The 21,870-nt window shown below is 34.6% G+C and overlaps 1 protein-coding gene across 9 annotated transcripts in view; it reads left to right on the forward strand.

Moving 5' to 3' along the window:
* The window catches only part of ANKRD26 (ankyrin repeat domain 26), a 114,489-nt gene that overhangs the window by 64,549 nt on the left and 28,070 nt on the right, over nucleotides 1-21,870 (forward strand). For 8 of the 9 annotated variants that reach the window (XM_078450317.2, XM_078450322.2, XM_078450318.2 and 5 more), the window contains 6 exons: nucleotides 8,939-9,106; nucleotides 11,283-11,316; nucleotides 11,887-12,022; nucleotides 15,219-15,432; nucleotides 17,224-17,407; nucleotides 19,512-20,468. In XM_078450317.2, the coding sequence (XP_078306443.1) occupies nucleotides 8,939-9,106; nucleotides 11,283-11,316; nucleotides 11,887-12,022; nucleotides 15,219-15,432; nucleotides 17,224-17,407; nucleotides 19,512-20,468 (1,693 nt within the window). The remainder of the gene's footprint in view (nucleotides 1-8,938; nucleotides 9,107-11,282; nucleotides 11,317-11,886; nucleotides 12,023-15,218; nucleotides 15,433-17,223; nucleotides 17,408-19,511; nucleotides 20,469-21,870) is intronic. The other variant, XM_078450320.2, reaches the window with a different exon arrangement.

Genomic DNA, 21,870 nt, shown 5'->3' on the forward strand with positions numbered 1-21,870 from the left:
TGCCCCTCCCCTGCTCATGCTGTATCTCTCTCTGTCTCAAAAATAAATAAAAAACATTTAAAAAAAAATAAAAAAAAAATAAAAAATAATCAAAGTTAGGAAATGTGAGGAAAATGACATTCTTATTTACTGTGGCTAGATGAAGTTGGTAAATCCTTTCTGAAGGGTCATTTAGCAGTGTGTTTCAAAATTTCAGATATGTCGTTGCACCTGGGCAGCTTAGTTGGTTAAGGGTCCAACTTCGGCTCAGGTTGTGATCTCACACTTCATGAGTTTGAGCCTTGCGTCAAGCTCTGTGCTGACAGCTCAGAGCCTGGAGCTTGCTTCAAATTATGTGTCTCTCCCTCTCTCTCTGCCACTCCCCTGCTTGTGCTCTGTCTCTGTCACTGTCAAAAATAAATGATAAAACATGAAAAAAATTTTCAGATAGGTCATCCCGTTATTCCAGTGGCTTCATTGCCAGGACTGGATCCTCCAGGAAAACAAGACTTCTATAAACACACACCACACACACCACACACACACACACACTGTAAGGACATTTATTGTGTATACAAAATAGGATAGATATTTTAAGGTTACTTACATAAATATGTTACATGTATATGTTAAGGATATTTATTATAGCATTCCCATATCAAAAAATTGAAGATAGCCTAAATGTTTATTTACTTATTTTGAGAAAGAGACAGAGAATGTGTGCATTGGGGAGGGGCAGAGACAGAGGGAGAGCGAGAATCATAAGCAGACACCATGGTAACAGCGCAGAGGCCAACACAGGGCTCGGATCTCACGACCACAAGATCATGACCAAAGCCAATATCAATAGTCGGATGCTCACCAGACTGAACCACCTAGGAGCCCCAGACACAGGCTAAGTATCCATTAATAAGGAAGTAAATTTTCACTTCTATAAAATAATGAAGTATGTGACCATTTTAAAAAATGAAATTTGGTTTACGGTGTACTGATGGTTTAACAAAGTATATTTAAAGCATTTGGTTTGATGTCATGTCTTATGCACATTTTGTTAGAATACTTTTAATATCTACTGAATTGCAAAAGGAAGTTCCCTGCTACACTGGCAGTCTACTTCATTACCAACAAAATTGCTAGTTATTAGATTTTTGGTTTTGTTTCCCAGTGCATGAGTGCTCAAATGTTGGACCCTCAACTTAATCTGAATATTGCCAAGAGGTTTCACATGGCAACTTGTCTCATATTCTACATAAACATTTGATGACCCCTGTGCTATAAACAAAAATGCTGATAATGCAGTGAATCGTTTTTATAAAGGTACCTTGCTTGCATGCCATTATCCTTCCTTTTTAAAGAGAACATATTTCAACATGCACCACACCAAATTTTTACACCAAATTTTTCAACAGTGCCTTCATGTTATGCAATTTATGACAATTCAGTTTACAAAGTAGGAATATTTTCTGCATTCTCACCCCCTTTTAGTTCTGTGTATAAAATTTTAATATGCTAATTACTTTGGATAGTATAAAATATCCTAGAGTTAGGGTGACTTTTTAAAAATGTTTATTTTGAGAGAGAGAGAGAGAGAGAGCATGCACACATGAGTGGGGGAGGGGCAGAGAGAGAGGGAGAGAGAGAATCCCAAGGAGGCTCCATGCTGTCATTGCAGAGCTCGATGCAGTGCTCGATCTCATGACCCTAGAGATCATGACCTGAGCCGACATCAAGAGTTGGATACTTCATGGACTGGGCCATTCAGGTGCCCTTAGAGGTCAATAATTTTTGTCAAGCATGAAATACTGCCCTTGAAATTTAGTTTTTCTGTGGTCTTTCTAAGCATGAGAAAAATGGTAATCAGCTTATATAATATATATCTAGAAAATTTTAAGGAGTCTTCTCATTGTATAATTTTGTGAGTTATTTAGCATCTTGGTCTGGCATTAAAAAAAAAGACTAGTGTTACATATATGCAATTTTAAGACTTCAAAATATTACAAAAATACTACATAATCCTTATGTAAGAATTGAAAACTACAGCAATAGAAAATTAGATCAACGATGATCATTCCACTTAGCTATAAATCCTTAAAGAGCCTTCTTCACTCTTTGATCCTGATTTCCCTCCCATCCACTCTTGAATTCATTGTAGCAATTTTCCCTTTCCAATCTTCACTACTCCAGAATTGTTTTTTCAAGGTTACCACTGATTTTCACTTTAATGAATCTGAACATAATTTCATACATCTCATTTTATTTAACCTTTCAGCAATATTTGACCCAATGGAAAACTCTCTCCTCCAAAATTCTGTCTCCATGTTGCTTTTAGGATATCACTCACTCACCTGATTTTCCCGCTGCCTTTCTAGTCTGTACACCTCAGCCTGATTTGCTTGTTTCTCCTCGTCCTCCACCTTTTAACCATTGATGTCTTCCAGGAATTTGCCTTTGATTTTCCTTCTCTCGACTTTTACTATCTTGTATATTCTAATGATCCTTAAGTTTATATCTTCAGCCCGCATCTCTCTCCATAATTCCAGACCCACGTATCAAACTGCCTACTTGATATCTCTTTCTGGATAGCTATTGCAAACTTAACATGTCCAAAATTGAACTGCTGATATTCTTTCTTAATATTTGCCTTTCATGTCTTTCCTAATTGAGTTAATAACAGTTCCATGAGTTGCTCTGCTAGAAAACTTGGTATCATCTTTGAGTCCTGTCTTTTTTTTTTTTTTCTTTTTCTTTTTCTTTGTCTTTTTCTTTCTCTTTTTCATACACATCACATCTAATCTGTCAGCAAATCTTGTCAGGTCTTCCTTCAAATATATCCAGAATCCAAACATATCTTCCATGACCAAGAGACTGTCATCTGTTGTTTATATTGGTGTAATAGGTAACTAATTGGTCTTCTTGTTTGTTTGTTTCTTCTTTTGTTTTTACTCTGTTTCCTCTAATTCTGAACACATTGGTTCTATTAAAATGTAAGTCAGATTGTGTCCTTCCTCTGCTCAAAACTTAATTGCCTCCCATTTCACTCAGAGTACATGCCAAAACTCTTCCTAATACCGACAAGTCCTATATAAGATCTTTTCCTCTCAGGTGTCTCCTTCTGTCTGATTTGAACTATTTTCTACCCCTTTCATTCTGTCCAGCCATACTGAATTTCTCACTACTCTTTAAGTATTTCGGACATACTTCTGTACTTGCTGTTGACTCTATCTGGAATGCTTTCCCTCCGATACCTCATGGCTTGCTTTTTCCCTTTTTGTTTGTTTTTTCTTTCAGTTTTTTGCTTAAATGTCACTTTCTCAGCAAGGCCTTTCTTGGCCATCCTGACTAGTATTTCAACTACCTTTTTCCTATAACACATCAAAATTTGATTTGTCTGCTTTAGTTTTTCTCCTCTAATACTGTATATTTTGCCTATGTAGTTTATTGTTATTGTATGTTTACTTCACTCATAAGTAGGATTGTTATCTGTTCGTTGCCATGTCCTCAGTACCTAGAAAATGTTCTAGTATATATAGTGCTTATTCAATAATGTTTATTGAGTGAACGGAGTTTAACCTGTGTATATTGTTTTTAACATAATACTAGTTCTCACTTTTACAAAGTTTGGCGTGGGTTCATTCTGACAATTAAACCTGCCAGTTATATACATTTTTTGGATTTTGGGGGGCCCAATATTGTGTTTACTTGCTACTTTTCTTTTAGTTATATTTATGTTAGTTTTAATTATGGTAAAATGTATCAAAGGAATAGCAAACTTCCTTTATATTTATTAAGGAAACTAAAACATGGTGCCAAATTATTATAGGACTTTAAAAATTCTTGCCAAGGGATTATGAGCCCTCAATACCTGAAATAAAAAGATGAAGTTGGAATTTATCACTTACAAATAAGAGCGAGCTATGCTGGTTAGGTATAGTCTTTTCTAACAGAGCAGTCTGCTATTCTTATACAGGGTTTGGGGAAGAGTGGAGTTTAAGGATTGGGGGACTTTCAGAGAATTAAATGGTTTGTCATCATCTGAAGTACCATGGTTATTTGGGTGAGACTGTTGTGGATTGGTTGGCATGCTGAGGCATATATGTTGGAGTGATTTTGTCCTTTATTGGCTGTCTTTCAGAAGGAAGGGGCTGAAATGGATTGGTTGGTGAGTAAGGCTGGTGGGCATTGATTAACACATTTAAAACTGATTCTGGTGGCTTCTTGTTGCCATGGCTACATGTTAGGGTTTTGTTTTTGTTTTTTGTTTTTGTGTTTCTAAGTTTGAGGTGGCTTTCACCAGATGTTTTCTATTTAAAAGCTGCTTCTATTCACTGTGTTCAAAATGAAAGCTATTTCAAATTCTATAATTACAGATTCATTTAAAAAAAAATTTTTTTTTTTAACGTTTATTTATTTTTGAGACAGAGAGAGACAGAGCATGAACGGGGGAGGGGCAGAGAGAGAGGGAGACACAGAATCGGAAGCAGGCTCCAGGCTCTGAGCCATCAGCCCAGAGCCCGACGCGGGGCTCGAACTCACGGACTCACAGACCGTGAGATCGTGACCTGAGCCGAAGTCGGACGCTTAACCGACTGAGCCACCCAGGCGCTCCAATTACAGATTCATTTTTGAAGTTTCGGTCAAGAGGAATTGTTTGATAATTGCTTTCAGAAAGATTCTTCTTTTCTTGGATGTTATTTCAACTAGAAAAGTTACCTGTACAACAGCTTTTTGAGAAAACAATTGCTAGTTTTGTTTTTGTTTTTGGTGCTCTTAAGGGCTCATGTTTAAGTCCTAAATAATCTGGGAAATTTCATTGTTTTTGGAAATGTATGTAGCTGTATGGTAATAATATTCTCTTGCATGCATTTAGTCCATGAAAAAGTAATTATAATTTTCTTTTTGGAAAATCCCCTAGTTTTTTCTGTCAGGATTAGATACGAGGCTAAGAGTATCCAAATCATTTGTTTTTAATTTTTTTTTTTTTTTAACGTTTATTCATTTTTGGAGAGACAAAGTGAGAGTGGGGGACGGGCAGAGAGCGAGGGAGACAAAGATTCGGAAGTAGGTTCCAGGCTCTGGGCTGTCAGTACAGAGCCTGATGTGGGACTGAAACCCACAAACCATTAGATCACAAACTGAGCCAAAGTCATACACTTAACGGACTGAGCCATGCAGGCGCCACAAACCATTTTTTTTTTTTTTTTCAAACAAAAGCATAGCTAATCAGATTGTTGCTATTTTTGAGTGATATATATGACATATGAGTACTTCAGAATTTTTGAAGTTTTTCTAGATTTATTGACATAATTAACATACAACTGTGTAACTATAAGGTATACCTCTATTAATTTGATACACTTTTATATTGTAAAATGATTACCACAATAGTGTTAATACTTCCATGACCTCACATAATTATCATTTCTTGTTTGTGATGATCTACTCTTGTAGCAACTTTCAAATATATAATATAGTATTGTTAACTGTAATCACCATCCTGCACATTAAATCCCCAGAATTTGTTAATCTTGTAACAGGCAGTTTGTACCCTTTGACCAGTATCTACCCATTTCTCACAGCCTCCTAACCCTGGCAACCACCAGTCTGTTCTGTTTCTGTGAATTTTTTTTTTTTTTTACGATTCCACATATAAGTCAGATCATACAGTATTTATCTACCTGTTTCTGATTTATTTTCACTGAGCATAATGCCCTCAAGTTTCACTCATGTTGTCACAAATGGTAGGATTTCCTTCTTGTTTGTGGCTGAAAATATTCCATTGTAAATATATACCATATTTTTTAATCCATTGATCCATTGATGGATGCTTAGGTTGTTTGACTATTGAAAATAATGCTGCAATAAACATAGGGCTGTACATATCTTTTCGAGGTAATGATTTCATGTCTTTAAGATATATGCCCAGAAATGGGATTATTGGATCAGATGGAGGTTCTATTTTTAGTTTTTTTGAGGAACCACCATACTGTTTTACATAGTGGCTGTACCAATTTACAGTCCTACAGCAGTACAAGGAATTCCTTTCCTGTACATCATTGCCAGTGATATCTCTTGTCTTTTTGGCAATAGCCATTTTAATAGGTCAAAGTGATATCTATATACTGCAGTTTTGATTTGCATTTCCATGGTGAATAGTGATATCGAGCACCTTCTTATGTACCGCTGGCCATTTGAATATGTTCTGAGGAGAGACGTCTATTAAGGTGCTTTGCCCGGTTTTTAATTATATTTGGTTTTTGCTATTGAATTGTATGAATTCCTTACACATTTTAGATACTGATGTTTTCATATTTGTAGTTTGCAAATGTTTTCATCCTTTCCATAGGTTGCCTTTCTGTCATGTTGCTTGTTTCTTTTGCTGTGCAGAAACATTGTTTATTGCACTGTTTTTGCTTTTATTGCTTGTACTTTGGATGTCATATCCTAAATCATATGTAAGATCAATGTCAAGGAGCTTTTATCCTGTTTTCTTCTAGGAGTTTTATGATTGAAGGTTTTACATAGAAGTCTTTATTTGGGTTTGTGTTAATTTTTGTGAGTGGTGTAAGGTAGCGGTACAGTTTTATTCTTTTGGATGTTAATATAGTTTTCTCAGCATCATTTATTGAAGAGATTATCCTTTCTCTTCTGAGTATTCTTGGGTCTCTTAACAAATTTTAGTTGACTTTATGCATGGGTTTATTTCTGGGTTCTTGATTCTGTTTCGTTCATCTTTGTGTTTGTTTTTATGCAAGTTCATACGGTTTTTAGTACCATAACTTTGTAATAGTTTGACACCAGGAAGTGTGATGCTTCCAGCTTTGTTCTTCTTTCTTAGGATTGCTTTGGCTATTTGGGGTCTTTTTTGTTCCTTACAAATGTGAGGAATGCTTTTCTTATTTCTGTGAAAAAGGTCATTGGAATTTTGACAAGGATTGCATTGAATCTGTAGGTGGTTTCAGGTAATGTGGATATTTATCAATGCTGATTTTTCTAATCCCTAAACAATGGGGTATATTTCCATTTGCTTGTGTCTCTGCTGTTCTTTTATCAAAGTTTTGTAATTTTTACTATACATATTTTTCAGAAAGTACCCACTTTATTGAGAGTTATTATCATGAAAAGATGTTGAATTTTGTCAAATGCTTTTTCCTTACCTATTGTGATGATCATATGATTTTTTTATTCTGTTAATGTGGTATATATCAAATATATGTATTTGATTTGATTTCTGAAGGATAATTTTGCTGAGTAAAGTATTCTTGATTGGTAGTCTTTTTCTCTTAGCACTTTGAACATATAATCCCACTCTCTCCTGGCCTGTAAGGTTTCTGTTGAGAAATTGCTAATAGCCTTATGGGGGTTCACTTGTAATCAGATAGTCTTTCCTCTCTCTTTTTCATTCTTTTACTTTGTTCTCTGCTGATTGCATTATTTGAAAGTTCCTGTCTTTAAATTCACAGATTTTTTTTTTTTTTTGCTTGATCCATTTTCCTGTCAGTGATCACTCTTGCTTTTTTCATCTCATTCATTATACTCTTCAGCTCCAGGATTTTTGTTTAGTTATTTTTTACTATTTCCTGCTCTTTGTTAAACATCTCATTTTATTCATATAGTATTTTTCTGATTTTACTGAATTGGCTTTTTGTGTTTTCTTGTAACTCATTGAGTTTCCTTAAAATTGCTATTTTGAATTCTCTTTTGAATAAATAACAGATCTCCATGTGTTTCAGATTGATTACTGGAAGATTATTGTGATCCTTTGGTGGTATCATATTTCCTTGATATTTTATATTCTTTGCAATTTTGCATTGCTGTCTTTGCATTTGAAGTAGCAGTTACCTCCTCCAGTCTTTAATGACTACCTCTTCAGTATGTCCAAACCTGATTTTTTTGCTCCAGTGGTATGCTGGAAATTCTCTGCAGAACACCTCGTTTTCCAAAAAGGCTCTCTCATCTGCGGGTGATTATCTTAGTGTTTTCTAGGGAGGGACTCCCAGATGTGGCTGAGAGGGAGGGACTGGAGGCAGTTTATGGGCTATTGCTAGGTCCACAGATAGACTGTAGTATGTATGCCTGTTACCTGATGCACAGGTAGGCAAGACTTTTCCTCAGTCCCTTGGAATATGGTGCTAGGTCCCCACAGCTCCTGCAAAAGCAGTTTTGTCCGTGGGTAGATAGATGCCAGTTTGTTGTAGGTGGGCAGACGCAACAAGGTACATCTCATTCAGCTATGATACTGATATCACTCTGACATAATGGGTATTTTAAAAGTAGTTTTTCCCCTAAGATATTTCCCTGATTTCTTCTTTCATGTTATATGGACCTCATACTATTTTAAAACTTTGTTTAAATTAAGCATTTTCAGATTTAAAAGCAAAACCAAAAATATAGCGCAAATGTAATTATTACTCCCATGTCTAAGAGTCACTGCCTTTAGGCAGTGAACTCTAACTTTTTAGTGTAAACTTCAAGGTTCTTCAGAATTTCTTTCCTGACTTATCTCTTACTACTTGCTTCCATGTATTTTATGCTTTTTTTTCCTCAAGTTCCTAAAAGTTTGTACTTTTCCTTTCAAGGCACCTAGATGCAATCTATGTAATCTTTGTGCTCACATTCTAATCGCTTAAGAAAATGGTTTTTTCCTGTTTCTTTTACTGGTGACCTCTCCTGTTTATTTTCCCTCTTCAATAAAACCTTTCTGGTCCTCACTTACAGCTTTTCATATGTCAATTCTTACAAATCACATTGTATTATAATTATATATTTATCTGTGTTTGAAGCAACAGATGAGTATTTCCTTGTATATGGTTGGTACTTCATCACTGTTCTGTGAATTAATAAATTAAGTCAGATGGGTAAAATTCAGAACTTTATGAAAACTGTCTTTTTATTCTTTATCAGTAAAATTATTAGAAAACGTTGGCTTTTTATATGGATTTTTAATGGATTTTTTTTTAAGTAGTGAACCTGGTTTACATAAGAAGTTAAAGAAAGGTGAAGATGAAGAAGGGACATCAGAAGAATCTGTGATCACACCAGTGTTGAAGAAGGCCGATTCCCTAACTGGTGGTCTACTACAAATGAATGAGAGCAGCAGTTTAAGTGAAAAGGATCAGCATGAAAGCAGGTAAAGTCTATCAATTCTTTATTTCCCTGTGAAGGAATTTTAGCAGTGGTTACCTTTTGTGAAAATAAAATGCTGTAGTGTAGGTAGGTCCAAGCTAAAGCAAGAAATACTCAACATATCAAATACACTGCTTGAAAAGTTATGATGAGGTTAAGTGACTTTGTCAAGGAGCAGTTTCAGTAGTCACCATGGAAGTATGGAAGGTAAGTGTAAACAACTCCTTAGAGCATTTTAATTGGGAAAGGTAATAGAGAAATGGATGATAACTGAAAAAGAATGTGAATTGCAAAGGCATTTTCTTTCTCTTTTTAAGATGGGAGCTTTTAGAGTATGTATTCTGTTGGAAATGATCAATAGAGATAGACACGGTTAGTTAATTTAAAATTGTTTGTGTTTCCAAACATTAGGAAGTTTGTTGATTGTATTACATTATCTTTTAAAGATTATAGTAATTGTCCTTAGTACTATTCATGTAATTTTGTGGAAAAGTTGGTTTATTCAGAATTGATTCCATGATGGGGTATTCTCATATAATTGAATGTACAGATTTAAAAATATATATGTATGTGTATGTATTATATATATATAATTATATATATTATATTATGTTATATATATAACTTTAATATATATTACAGTACATATTTCTATGTATTATGTATTGTTATATAGTGTATATATATATACTAATTATATATAATGTATGATATTATATTATACATTTATTATATTATATATTATTTACTATATTTATTATGTTATATTTATTTTATATTTATATAAATATGTAAAATATATTTATATAAAATATAGAATAGATATTTATATTATATATTATATATTATTATATGTTATATAGTATGTAAGTAAATATATAGAAAATAAATATTATAATGTATATATAATATATAATAATATATATAATATTTTATTATGTACATATATATATATAATAAAAAATACACAAACACTGAGACCATTCTGAATAGAACTAATCCTTCCTTGATGATTTTAGATATTCAGTGCCTTTGATAGTATCACGAATAGCTATGATTTTGTTAGGGACTTTAAAGTATCTGGTTATATCAAGTTAATATTTATTTACATTCTGGGGAAAGGGGAAGATTTTGTTTATTTACAATTGGAAAATAAACTAGTAATCCATAACAGATTATTCCTTTTGGACTAGAAAGCTCTAAATTACAAAAACCATGCTTCCTGTACCAGCAATGTCATTGACACAGATTATATGTTCAATAAGTATGTGTTGAACATGGGAATAAACAGTAGAATGAATGAATGAATGCCTGTTGATGAACTTCTCTAGAAGAAGCAAATCTTTAGTTTATTGAAAGTAGGTTTCCAATATTGCCTAGGTATAAAGTCTCTTAAAAGAATGTGTAAGAGTCAGAAATTGTTATTTATAGCTAGAAATAGAATAATAATGTAGATTCATTTGCTATTATATTAGTTAGAAACACTTAAGTATTACTTTAACCACATATTATAAAACACATGCTTTGAAGGCACATTCCTGGGTTTGAATTCAGGGTCTGTTCTTGGCCAGCTATTAGGGCTTCTTGGGCAAGTCACTTCGACTTTCTGTGCCTCATTTTCTTCCTGTGTAAAATACTAATATGACAACCTACTTCATAGAATTGTTGTGAGGCTTAAAATACCTTTAAGACATGTAAAGTGCTCATAATAATACCTAGATAGTAGTTGCATAGTGAGTCTTCAACACGTTAATATCATGATTGTTAAAAAGGGGTTCTTTCATATAAGGACTTAACTTGCACTTTCCAAGTAGGTTTTAGTGCCAGTAAAAGCTTATTTTTAGTAAAAATGACAACAACAAAAACAATGGTATCATTCCTATCAAATAATGCAAGTAGCATTAGGATTTTCCTTTGCTTTTGTTAGTTTTTATCTAAATTTAGTACTTTGTTGTGCTCGCTTCAGCAGCACATATACTACAACTGGATACACCTAATCCTTTGTTAATATTAGCAGTAGTATATTTTCTATGTTGTTTAATGTTACTCTGTTGTTTAATCCCCTTTGTAGAAAATTAGTTTCAAATGCAGAGATTTTATATCCAAAACAATAGGTTTAAATATCCTTTGTATTTTAAGTATTTAATATTTGCCTGAAAAGAATTGTTGGGTTTTTTCAGACCTGCAAAGAAAATTTCTAAGAAAAAGAACAAGGTAAGAAAAATATACAATATAATTTTATTTGTTATTTATTTTATTTTTATTTTATTATATTATTTTGATAAATATTTATTAGAAATATTATTCAGTGGTAAAAACTTTATGAAAGATGTAGTGAAAAAATAGAAAATCTTCCTTTGCTGTAGAGACATTTTCTATGAAAAATTTATTTAGAAATACTAGCTATTGATAACGGTGTCTTTTTTATAAAAATCCGTTCTTTTAAAATGTCTCTGTGGTTTTGCTTTTAAATGTTTATTTACTTATTTTTAAAATTTATTTTGAGAGAGAGCACGCACAAGTAGGGGAGGGGCAGAGGGAGAGGGGGAGAGAGAATCCCAAGCAGGCTCCATGCTGTCATTGTGGAGGTCAACATGGGACTCAAACTCAGGAACCCTGAGGTCATGACCTGAACCAAAATGGAGTCGGATGCTCAACCGACTGAGCCACCGAGGTGCCCCTGTTTTTGCTTTTATAAAAAGATGGGTATTTATCACTTCTCTATACCTAGTATATTTTATAAATATTTGGGGGACATTTTGAAATAATATTAATTATTTATAGGTCAAAAAGCAAGTTACGTCTATGGATGACCTTGTCGACTTAATTCAGTCATCTGAAACAGCTTCAGAGGATTGTGAGTTGCCTTACTCTAAGAATTTCATGTTGCTAGTTGAACAACTTGGCATGGATTGTAAAGGTAGGAAGCCTTTTTATGTATATTGCTGTAGTAATATGTGCACACCTGCTATAGTGTAGAGTTGCTCATCTCAGAAATATGTTTTCTATTAAAGGAGAACTATTGTATCCTGTCAGCCAAAGAGTCATCATTTCTACTGTACCTTTCTTAGTGGGAATGGCACATCTAATGTTTGTTAACTCTGCTTCTCTTCTGTGCCTTCACCCAGGTCAGGTCATTATTTTTCTCCTAGATTACTGAAATAACCTCAGGACTGTTTTCCCTGCCGTTCAGCCTCCCAAGACCTTGGTCTGCACTGCAGCCATAATTATTATGTCTTTTTAAAAATGTGTATTTCATCATGTTACCTCCTTGCTTAAAGCTTAGCTATTACTTCTCATTGCTATTAGGTTAAAGGCCACAGTCCTCTGGCTTCATCTTGCATTGTTTTACATCCTTCTTTCCATCTGTGTCTTATCCACTGTTTTAGACATTTCTTCCTGTGAAAGAGCTTTTTGTTTCCAACAGCTTTAGTTAGGTAAACTGCACATATATGAAGTGTGTCATTTGATAGTTTTGACATATGTTTACACGTATGAAACGATAACCATAATCCAGACAGTTAACATATTCATCACCCTTAAAAATCTCATGTCCCTCTATATTCCCTTATTATGAAGCTGCCAAATCGTTTTCTAAAGGAGTTGCACCGTTTTCCATTCCCACCAGCAGTCTGTGAGAGCACCAATTCCTACATACATATTCATGAACACTTAGTATTGTCAGCTTTTTAAATCCTAGACATTTGGATGTATATTTAGTATATATATCATTATGGTTTTAATATACATCTCCCTAATAACTGATGGTGTTGGGCATATTTTCATGTGCTTGTTTGACATCTGTATATCTTCCTTGTTTTTTTTTTAATATGAAATTTATTGTCAAATTGGTTTCCATACAACACCCAGTGCTCATCCCAACAGGTGCCCTCCTCAATGCCCATCACCACCACCTCCCGCCCCCACTCCCCATCATCCCTCAGTTTATTCTCAGTTTTTAAGAGTCTCTTATGGTTTGGCTCTCTCCCTAACTTTTTTTTTCCTTCCCCTCCCCCATGGTCTTCTGTTAAGTTTCTCAGGATCCACAGAAGTGTGAAAACATATGGTATCTGTCTTTCTCTGTATGGCTTATTTCACTTAGCATCACACTTCTCCAGTTCATCCACATTGCTACAAAAGGCCATATTTCATTCTTTCTCATTTCCACGTAGTATTCCATTATGTATAAAAACCACAATTTCTTTATCCATTCATCAGTTGATGGACATTTAGGCTCTTTCCATAATTTGGCGATTGTTGAAAGTGCTGTTTTAAACATTGGGGTACAAGTGCCCCTACGCATCAGCACTCCTATATCCCTTGAGTAAATTCCTAGCAGTGCTATTGCTGGGTCATAGGGTAGATCTATTTTTAATTTTTTGAGGAACCTCCACACTGTTTTCCAGAGTGGCGGCACCATTTTGCATTCCCACCAACAGTGCAATAGCGTTCCTGTTTCTCCACACCCTCCCCAGCATCTATAGCCTCCTGATTTGTTCATTTTAGCCACTCTGACTGGCGTGAGGTGATATCTCATTGTGGTTTTGATTTGTATTTCCCTGATGAGGAGTGACATTGAGCAGCTTTTCATGTGTCTGTTGGCCATCTGGATGTCTTCTTTGGAAGAGTGTCTATTCATGTCTTCTACCCATTTCTTCCCCAGATTATTTGTTTTTTGGGTGTGGAGTTTGGTGAGTTTTTTACAGATTTTGGATACTAGCTAGAACTTTGTAGTTTTGCTATTGTAGTGGTTGGTTTAGGTTTTATAGTCTGTGGGTTAAACATTACAGTCTAGCTTCCATTAATGTTATACCACATCATATATAGTTTAAGAAAATTACAATAGTTTACTTACATTTCTTCTTTCCCAGACAGATCCTTCCTGGATCTGTGGGATTATAGTTTTCATTCAGTTTAGAAAGATTTTGGCCATTTTTTCTTGTGATTAGACATCTTGTGATGTCTAATATGTGTTTATTCCTGTCCATTGTATTTTTCATGTCTAACATAGTTTACATCTCTGTGAGTGCCATTCAGTTTTTAAAACAATAGCTTCTATGCCTCTACTTATCTTTTCATGCTTTGTTTGGAGATATAGTTATGTTACTTACGAACAGTTTTATCCTTTAGTCTCTTGCTCTTGCCAATTATTAGATGAATCCAGAATGGTGATCAGCCTAAGGCAAATTATGAGTTTTTCTATCCTAGCTAATGTGAATAGATACTGTCCCTTGTTCTGTGAGAGTACCAGGGAGTGTTTCCTCTACTCTTTTCAGATTTTTTTCCCTTGATGACTTCCTTCCATGTATGCATTCGTTGTTACTCTGCTGAATACCCAAAGGGGGCCCTTTGCTGATCTCCAGGGTTTTTTCTCTGTTCTGCTTTCTCCTCTCCTATATGCTGACCTGTCATCTCTATCTGCCTTGAATTTGCCAGACTCTCAGTTTCATCATCTCAACTCAAGGAGTCTGGTGGAGGCTATTTAAATAATGCTTTTCTCCCGTGTCGTAGCCTGAACATTCTCTCAAGGCAGTGAGCTTGGGCATGTGTTAGGCTAACATGTTTTGTTTTCAGGGATCATTGTCCTTCATTGTCTGAAGTTCTGTGTCTTGAAAATCATGTTAAAGTTGTATTTTGTCTGTTTTGTTTTTGCTTGCTTCAGGTAGGAAGATCAATCAGTACGTGTTACTCCATCTTGGCCAGAAGCAGATTACAGTGGAACTTCGGCACGTACTCTAGACTGTCGAGAGTGCTTGTCTTCCTCATTTGCTTAATTGCCTCCTGCTTATCCTTCATTCCTCAGTATAGTTATCTCTTCCTCAGGGAAATCTATCTTCCTTGGGCCCAATCTAGATCAAGTTATGATCACAGAACTCTGTTTTCTAATAGGAACTATCTGAATTTAGAATTATCATTTGAGTTGTCTTTCTCCTTCACTAGACTTTAAGCTAATTGAGAACCAGGGGTCTTCTCTATTGTATCTGTAGAGCTGAGTATAATGTCTTACATTGAAGGTATATATTTATTTAATGTGTGAATGAGTAAATTGAAAATGCACAGTCCTGTATATGCAAAAAGTACTCATATATTTTATTTCTGTTTCTTCTCTGATGTAGATACTGTTGGCTTCTTGAAAATCCAAGATATAGTTCTTTCCTATGAAAGATTAATGAAACTTAACAAAAGTCACTGTAAACTACTTACAGGAAAAATTAAAAAAATGGAAAAAACAGTTAGTGCACTACAAAACGAGCTACGAGAAGCAAAAGACATGAAATCACGGTTAGAGCATCAAAAAGTGGAATGGGAACATGAATTCTGCAGTTTGAGGTATAGCATCTTGGTTTTAAAGAAACATTTGAACTGTTTACTTTTATACTACAGATGTATAGGGACAGTTTTGTAACTGCTAACTTACCATGTGGGATTTTACAGGAAAGAAAACTTCTTTAGTGTTGTGAAGTGTGAGGTTCTTGGAAATAATACAGCAAGTTCTTAACAGTGAATACTTGTAATAATTTAATGTATTTTCCAAATCATAAGTTTAATGGCCATTTAAAAGTCCACCATATAGAAACGTCATTATTTAACAGATTGAATTTTGCTTGTTTTTCATTTTTCTGTATTTTAATGAATGCTGTAAGGAATGTCTTTTATATAAATCTGTTTCTACATTTCTGGTTACTTGGAATAAATTCTTCAATATATATTATTTGATTAAAGTATAAAAATTTTTAAAAAGGTCTTTAATCCACATTGTTCAATTGTTCTTGGGAAAGTTTATATTAATCTCTATACCCAGCAACAGAGTATAAAATGGTCATTTTTCTCAAGACAGAAAAATTCCCAAAAATTGATTCTGTTTTATTCTCAACATTCAGGGTTAAAAAAGTAAAGTGGGGGTGCCTGGGTGGCTCAGTTGGTTAAGCATCTGACTTCAGCTCAGGTGATGATCTCATGAGTTTGAGCCCCGCTTTGGGTGGGCTCGAGCCCTGCTTTGGGTGAGCACGAGCCCCGTTTCGGGTGAACCCCTCTTCTCTCTCTGTCTCTCCCTCTTTCTCTGCCCCTCGTGGGATTCTGTCTCTTTCTCTCTCTCCGCCCTCGCTCACTTGTGTCATGTCTCTCTCAATAAAAAATTTAAACAAAGTAAAATGGGGGTGCCTGGGTGGCTCAGTCAGGTGTCTGACTTTGGCTCAGGTCATGATCTCAGGGTTCATGAGTTTGAGCCCCACATCGAGCTCTCTGTTGTCAGTGCAGAGCCCACTTCAGATTTTCTGTCTCCCTCTCTCTCTCTGCCCCTCCTTTGTTTGCATGTGCTCTCCCTTTCTCTCTCAAAAATGAATAAACATTAAAAAAAAAAGTAATACGGAAAGTGATTACTGATAAGTTTTTCAACATCTCTGTCATAGGTAGATAAAATTAATTCAAACGTGTATGCTGAAATCACATATTACTCTTTATTGTTTACTTAATATGTATCCTGTGTTGTTCTAGAAGGGATTCTTAAGTGATTCATAAAGTAGATAATCAACAAGGTAAGTTGCAAGTGTGGTGGAAGAAGAAACAAAAAGTGTAGGGCAACAGATATTAGACTCGCTAGCCTAGTCTTGGATGACAGTCATCTGCACGTGTATGTTGTGTAAACAACATCCGCAGATGCTCTCTTACACTGCACATCATTTTTGGAGGTACCTGTAATGTTTCGTCAAGTGGAAATTTATTTCCAGTGAATTGATAAAATTGTTTATAAACAGTAACTTCTCTTTTTAATGAGTAACTGAATTATCTGTCCTATGGAGGAATAATTACACCTGTAGGAAAAGGGGTAATTTTCAACTCTTAACTTTTCTGAATAATTTCACACTTCCTTTCTTACAACATCTACCAGAGTTATTACTGACTAAAACTAAGTTGCATAATGCTTTCTCATTGCTTCTTTTCAATTGTATATATCTTTTGGAAGAGATTCAAGTGAGAAATTAAAAACAGCCCTAGAAAGGAAAAAAATTTGAGAACATAGAAATTTCATTTGGACAGTAAGCCAACATGTGGAACCAGATCATAGGAGGAACTTTTTATTTCTAACAAAACAAATTTTAAAATAAGCATATTTAATTGCAGATTTACTTTAAAACAAGAAGAAGAAAAAAGAAGAAATGCTGATATGTTATATGAAAAAATTAGGGAGAGGTTAAGAAGAAAAGAAGACCAATATAATAAAGAAGTTGAAACAAAACAACAATTTGAACTCGCTCTTAGAACACTAAACATGGAATTGAAGGCCGCAAAAAATCATTTGAATCAGGTAAATTACTTTTTGATAAAAAATTGTGTATTTCCATCAATATTATATAGTGTATTATACATATATTTTATGGTATCCCTTTGATTCAATATATATTATTTAGCTTTCAAATAAATTAAAACATGGGATCATGGTCCTTTGAATATTTTTTTAAAGTTCTCCTCTTCAGCTTTTGACCTTTTTTTTAACGGTATGAGACCAGAATCATAATGAAATGTATCTACAGGTTGTAGAAAAGTGCAGTGACACTCAGTGGCAACTTTCTCCACCACAGAATGCCAGAGAATTCCAGGATGGAATTCTAAACAATCACCTTTGCAAACAAAAGGAGATAGAAATGGCTCATAAGAAAACTAATTCTAAGGTTTCTTCTTTAGCTATTTTGAAGTACATGTGTGTATGTATTTGTATATATTTTATTTTTTTAATTATTACTACTTTTTCTCCATGTATGTGTATATATATATTTTAAAAACCGAACACTGTACATCATGGAAACTATACAGGATTTTAAAAGCATATATATTTTTGGGGAGGGGCATGGGGGGGCGGTGGCATTTTTGCTTCATTTGATAAAATAATATTCTTGATTAAATGCATTTGTCTCCAGCAAATAGTGACATTCATAATGTCCTCATCCAAATAAGAGGCTTTAATTACTTTCTGTAGGAATCGATGAGCTTTCCCTAATTTCAAAACTATTGCTACTAGCAACATGTGTTTTGGTTTTGAACAGTTACTTCACTGCCTTGATATATTAATAGGTTAGTTTAACACTTCTGCTAATGGACAGGAGGACGAGTGTAGCCAGTTCACAGATCATATTTTCGGTATCAAGTCTCCTACTTTTGAGAAAAGTAACACTTTGCTTCAAGTAGCATCCTATTTCATTACAAGGAACTTTTGAAACAATGGTATGCTATGCTATATACTTAATGATAATTTATTGATAGGTATTTTATTCCTAATAAAATAGTGGAGTGTATTTCCCCTCTTTTATATTTATTACTATTTTATTTTTTTATTTATTATTATTTTTTATTTATTACTATTTTCAACATGAAGAGGAAATACAAGTTATTGCAGCAGTAAATAATCTCATGATTTTCTAAGAGATGTATAAATTTCACCTTATTTCCTATCAGTATTTTGAAATCCAAGACTTCTTTCGTACTTGTGTATTTACACTAGAGAAGTAGCAGTGGTTGGTGCAGGAGCACTAGTTGTGGAGTGAGAAGACCTGGGCAGAGTCCTGCGGCTCACAGTTTTAATCTCGCATTCTAGAATTATGATAACCAAATGAGTTCATTGATGTATGGAGAAGTGTTTATATTATAGTACAGTGCCTAGATTTGTCAGTTATCAATAGATATATTCTTATAACTGACTGTAGAAATATTAGCAAAGTAGATATCTATGAAATATTATCAGGAAAAAAGAATTTTAGGAAATTTAATCTGTCCAAGTAGATGCAGAGCTAACGATTTTACTGTGGGGTAGCTGTGTTCGATATCTACTGTAAACTCAATTTTTAAGTGTAGTCAGATTTATTAATCTTTTATTTCAGGCCTTCTGGTTTGTTGTAAATCAGAAAGCCTTTTCCAATACTGAGATTCTGAAAACTTTTCTCACGAATTCTTTTTTACTTTCATGCCTTCATTATCTTCAGTTAAAGTTCTGAACTTTTGGGAACTTATGCTTGTATAAAATTTGAGATTTGGAGCCAACTTTATTTTTTTCCAGTTGGATATTCACTTACTATAATCTTCCTTCCTTCCTTCCTTCCTTCCTTCCTTCCATGTGTATTTATTTATTTTTGAGAGAGAGAGCACAAGCCAGGAAGGGGCAGGGAGAGGGAGAGAGAGAATCCCAAGCAGGTTCCGTACTGTCAGCACAGAGCCTGATGCGGGGCTTAAACCCACAGAATCTGAGATCATTCCCTGAGCCAAAATTGAGAGTCAGAGGCTTAACCAACTGAGCCACGCTGGCACCCCTTGCAACGTTTTCATTGTATAAACATAGATTATACTGTAATTGGAAAGAAAATCATGATATAATGTCATTTTATTGAGTGCTATCTGAAAATTTCCTTTGTTTTACTTAGCTTTCTGATAGTCATGAGAAAAAACAAGACCTGTTGCATAAAAACCACATGTTGCAGGATGAAATTGCCATGCTAAGACTGGAAATAGACACCATAAAAAATCAGAACCAGGGAAAGGAAACGAAATATTGTGAAGACATTGAAATTGTAAAAGAAGAGAATGACAATCTTCAAAAGACCATAAAACAGAATGAGGAAACATTATCAAAAACAATATTCCAATATAGTGGACAGCTTAATGTTCTGACTGCTGAGATTACGATGCTAAACTCTAAACTGGAGCATGAAAAACAAAATAAAGAGAGCCTGGAAGCAGAAGTTGAATCATACCGTGCTAGACTGGCTACTGCTGTACACGATCATGATCAGAGTCAGACATCAAGAAGAGACCTAGAACTTGCTTTCCAGAGAGCAAGAGATGAATGGTTTCACTTACAGGACAAAATGAATTTTGATGTGTCTAATCTACAAGATAACAATGAAGTTCTTTCTCAGCAACTTTCTCAAGTTGAAAGTAAACTCAATGCCCTGGAAATTGAGCTCCATCACACAAAAGATGCTCTCAGAGAAAAGACTTTAGTTTTAGAATGTGTACAAAGGGACCTAAGCCAAACACAATGCCAGAAGACGGAAATTGAACACATGTATCAGAACGAACAAAGTAAAGTGAATAAATACATTGCAAAGCAGGAATCCTTAGAGGAAAGGTTATCTCAACTACAAAGTGAAAATATGTTGCTTAGACAGCAACTAGATGATGCTCACAACAAAGCGGACAGTAAAGAAAAGCTAGTAATTAATATCCAAGACCAGTTTCAGAATATCATAAAAAAACTTGAAGCTAAAAGTGAAGAACAAGGTCTTATGCTGGGAGAAAGAAATAAAGAGTTAATCGATGAATGTAAACATTTAAAAGAAAGAATGTATCATTATGAAAATGAGAAAGCAAAAATAGAAGTAAGTATCCAGAAAGATAAGAATTTTTCAGATTTCCAGAAAGAAAATTCTGGTAATACTTGATTATGGCTGAATTTTGAATCTAGTTGAATATTAAAAAAAAAAAAAAACTATAAATCAACATAAAAGCATAACTTGTATGCAACAAATGAAAATTAGACCTGAGAGGTGCTTTAATTTGAGTAAAGTTATGGTGTCATCTATGAAACTTTAAGATGTTAAATTATAAATTGTTAATAGATAATAGTCTTCTGCTACAATAATAATTTTTTTTTTTAAATTTTTTTTTTTAACTTTTTTTATTTATTTTTTGAGACAGAGAGAAACAGAGCATGAATGGGGGAGGGTCAGAGAGAGGGAGACACAGAATCTGAAGCAGGCTCCAGGCTCTGAGCTGTCAGCACAGAGCCCAACGCGGGGCTCGAACTCACGGACCTCGAGATCATGACCTGAGCCGAAGTCGGCCGCTCAACCGACTGAGCCACCCAGGCGCCCCATACGATAATAATTTTTTTAAGTTTAGTTTGAGAGAGAGAGAGAGAACATGAGTTGGGGAGGGGCAGAGAGAGAGAAAATGCCAAGCAGGTTCTGCACTGCCAGGGTGGAGCCCGACACAGGGTTCTAGAACTCATGAACTGTGGGATTCATGACCTGAGCCGAATTCAAGAGTTGGTCACTTAACCGACAAACCCTCCCATAAAAATTTTAATCTTTGCCACCACATTTTATTACTGTGGTGAGCTGGTAAATGAAAATGCTCAAATGTAAAATGAGTATTTTGAAATAGAGATTCAATTAATTGAGTTAACCGGACAGTAACTTCAGATTTCCCAGATGAAATGAAGTGTAGGTGCTCTATCTGGTAGTACTTTTCCTTTGGTAGCTTTTTATACATTTTAAGTTGGTATGATTTTATTTTTATTCACATAAATTTTAATTTTCAGTCTCAAATCATGTGTTCCTACAACCTCTTAATTCTTTAAAGGCATCTACTTTTCACTAAATCATAATTTGGGACAACTGTGGTGAGTTTTAGCAAAGCTATCTTTGAGTAATCTTCCCACTGCTATTTATAACTTATTTTAAATATTTTTACAAATAATTTGCTCATTTCGAAGCTCAGTTACTGTCATGTGGGCATAAGTTTGTCCAGTACAAAGAGAATTGTATCTCTCTGTGATTTATTAATTTGGCATTGGATCTCCATTTTCAGACCAAGGAGGGGTTGCAGGATTCTTGTTTAGCAGGAATGGAGTGAGTAGGGGAGAGAGCTGTAGGAGCTGAGGTCAGGGAGGGGGATGGAAGCAGGGGCCATTGGAATGACTTTACTTTGGTTCTGAGATAGGACTCTATTAGAAGAATAAGAGCAGAGAATTGGATATGTGAGGAACTCTGACGGTAA

This window comes from Panthera onca, chromosome B4 (genome assembly GCF_046562875.1).
Source record: "Panthera onca isolate mPanOnc1 chromosome B4, mPanOnc1 haplotype 2, whole genome shotgun sequence".
Taxonomy (NCBI): Eukaryota; Metazoa; Chordata; class Mammalia; order Carnivora; family Felidae; genus Panthera; species Panthera onca.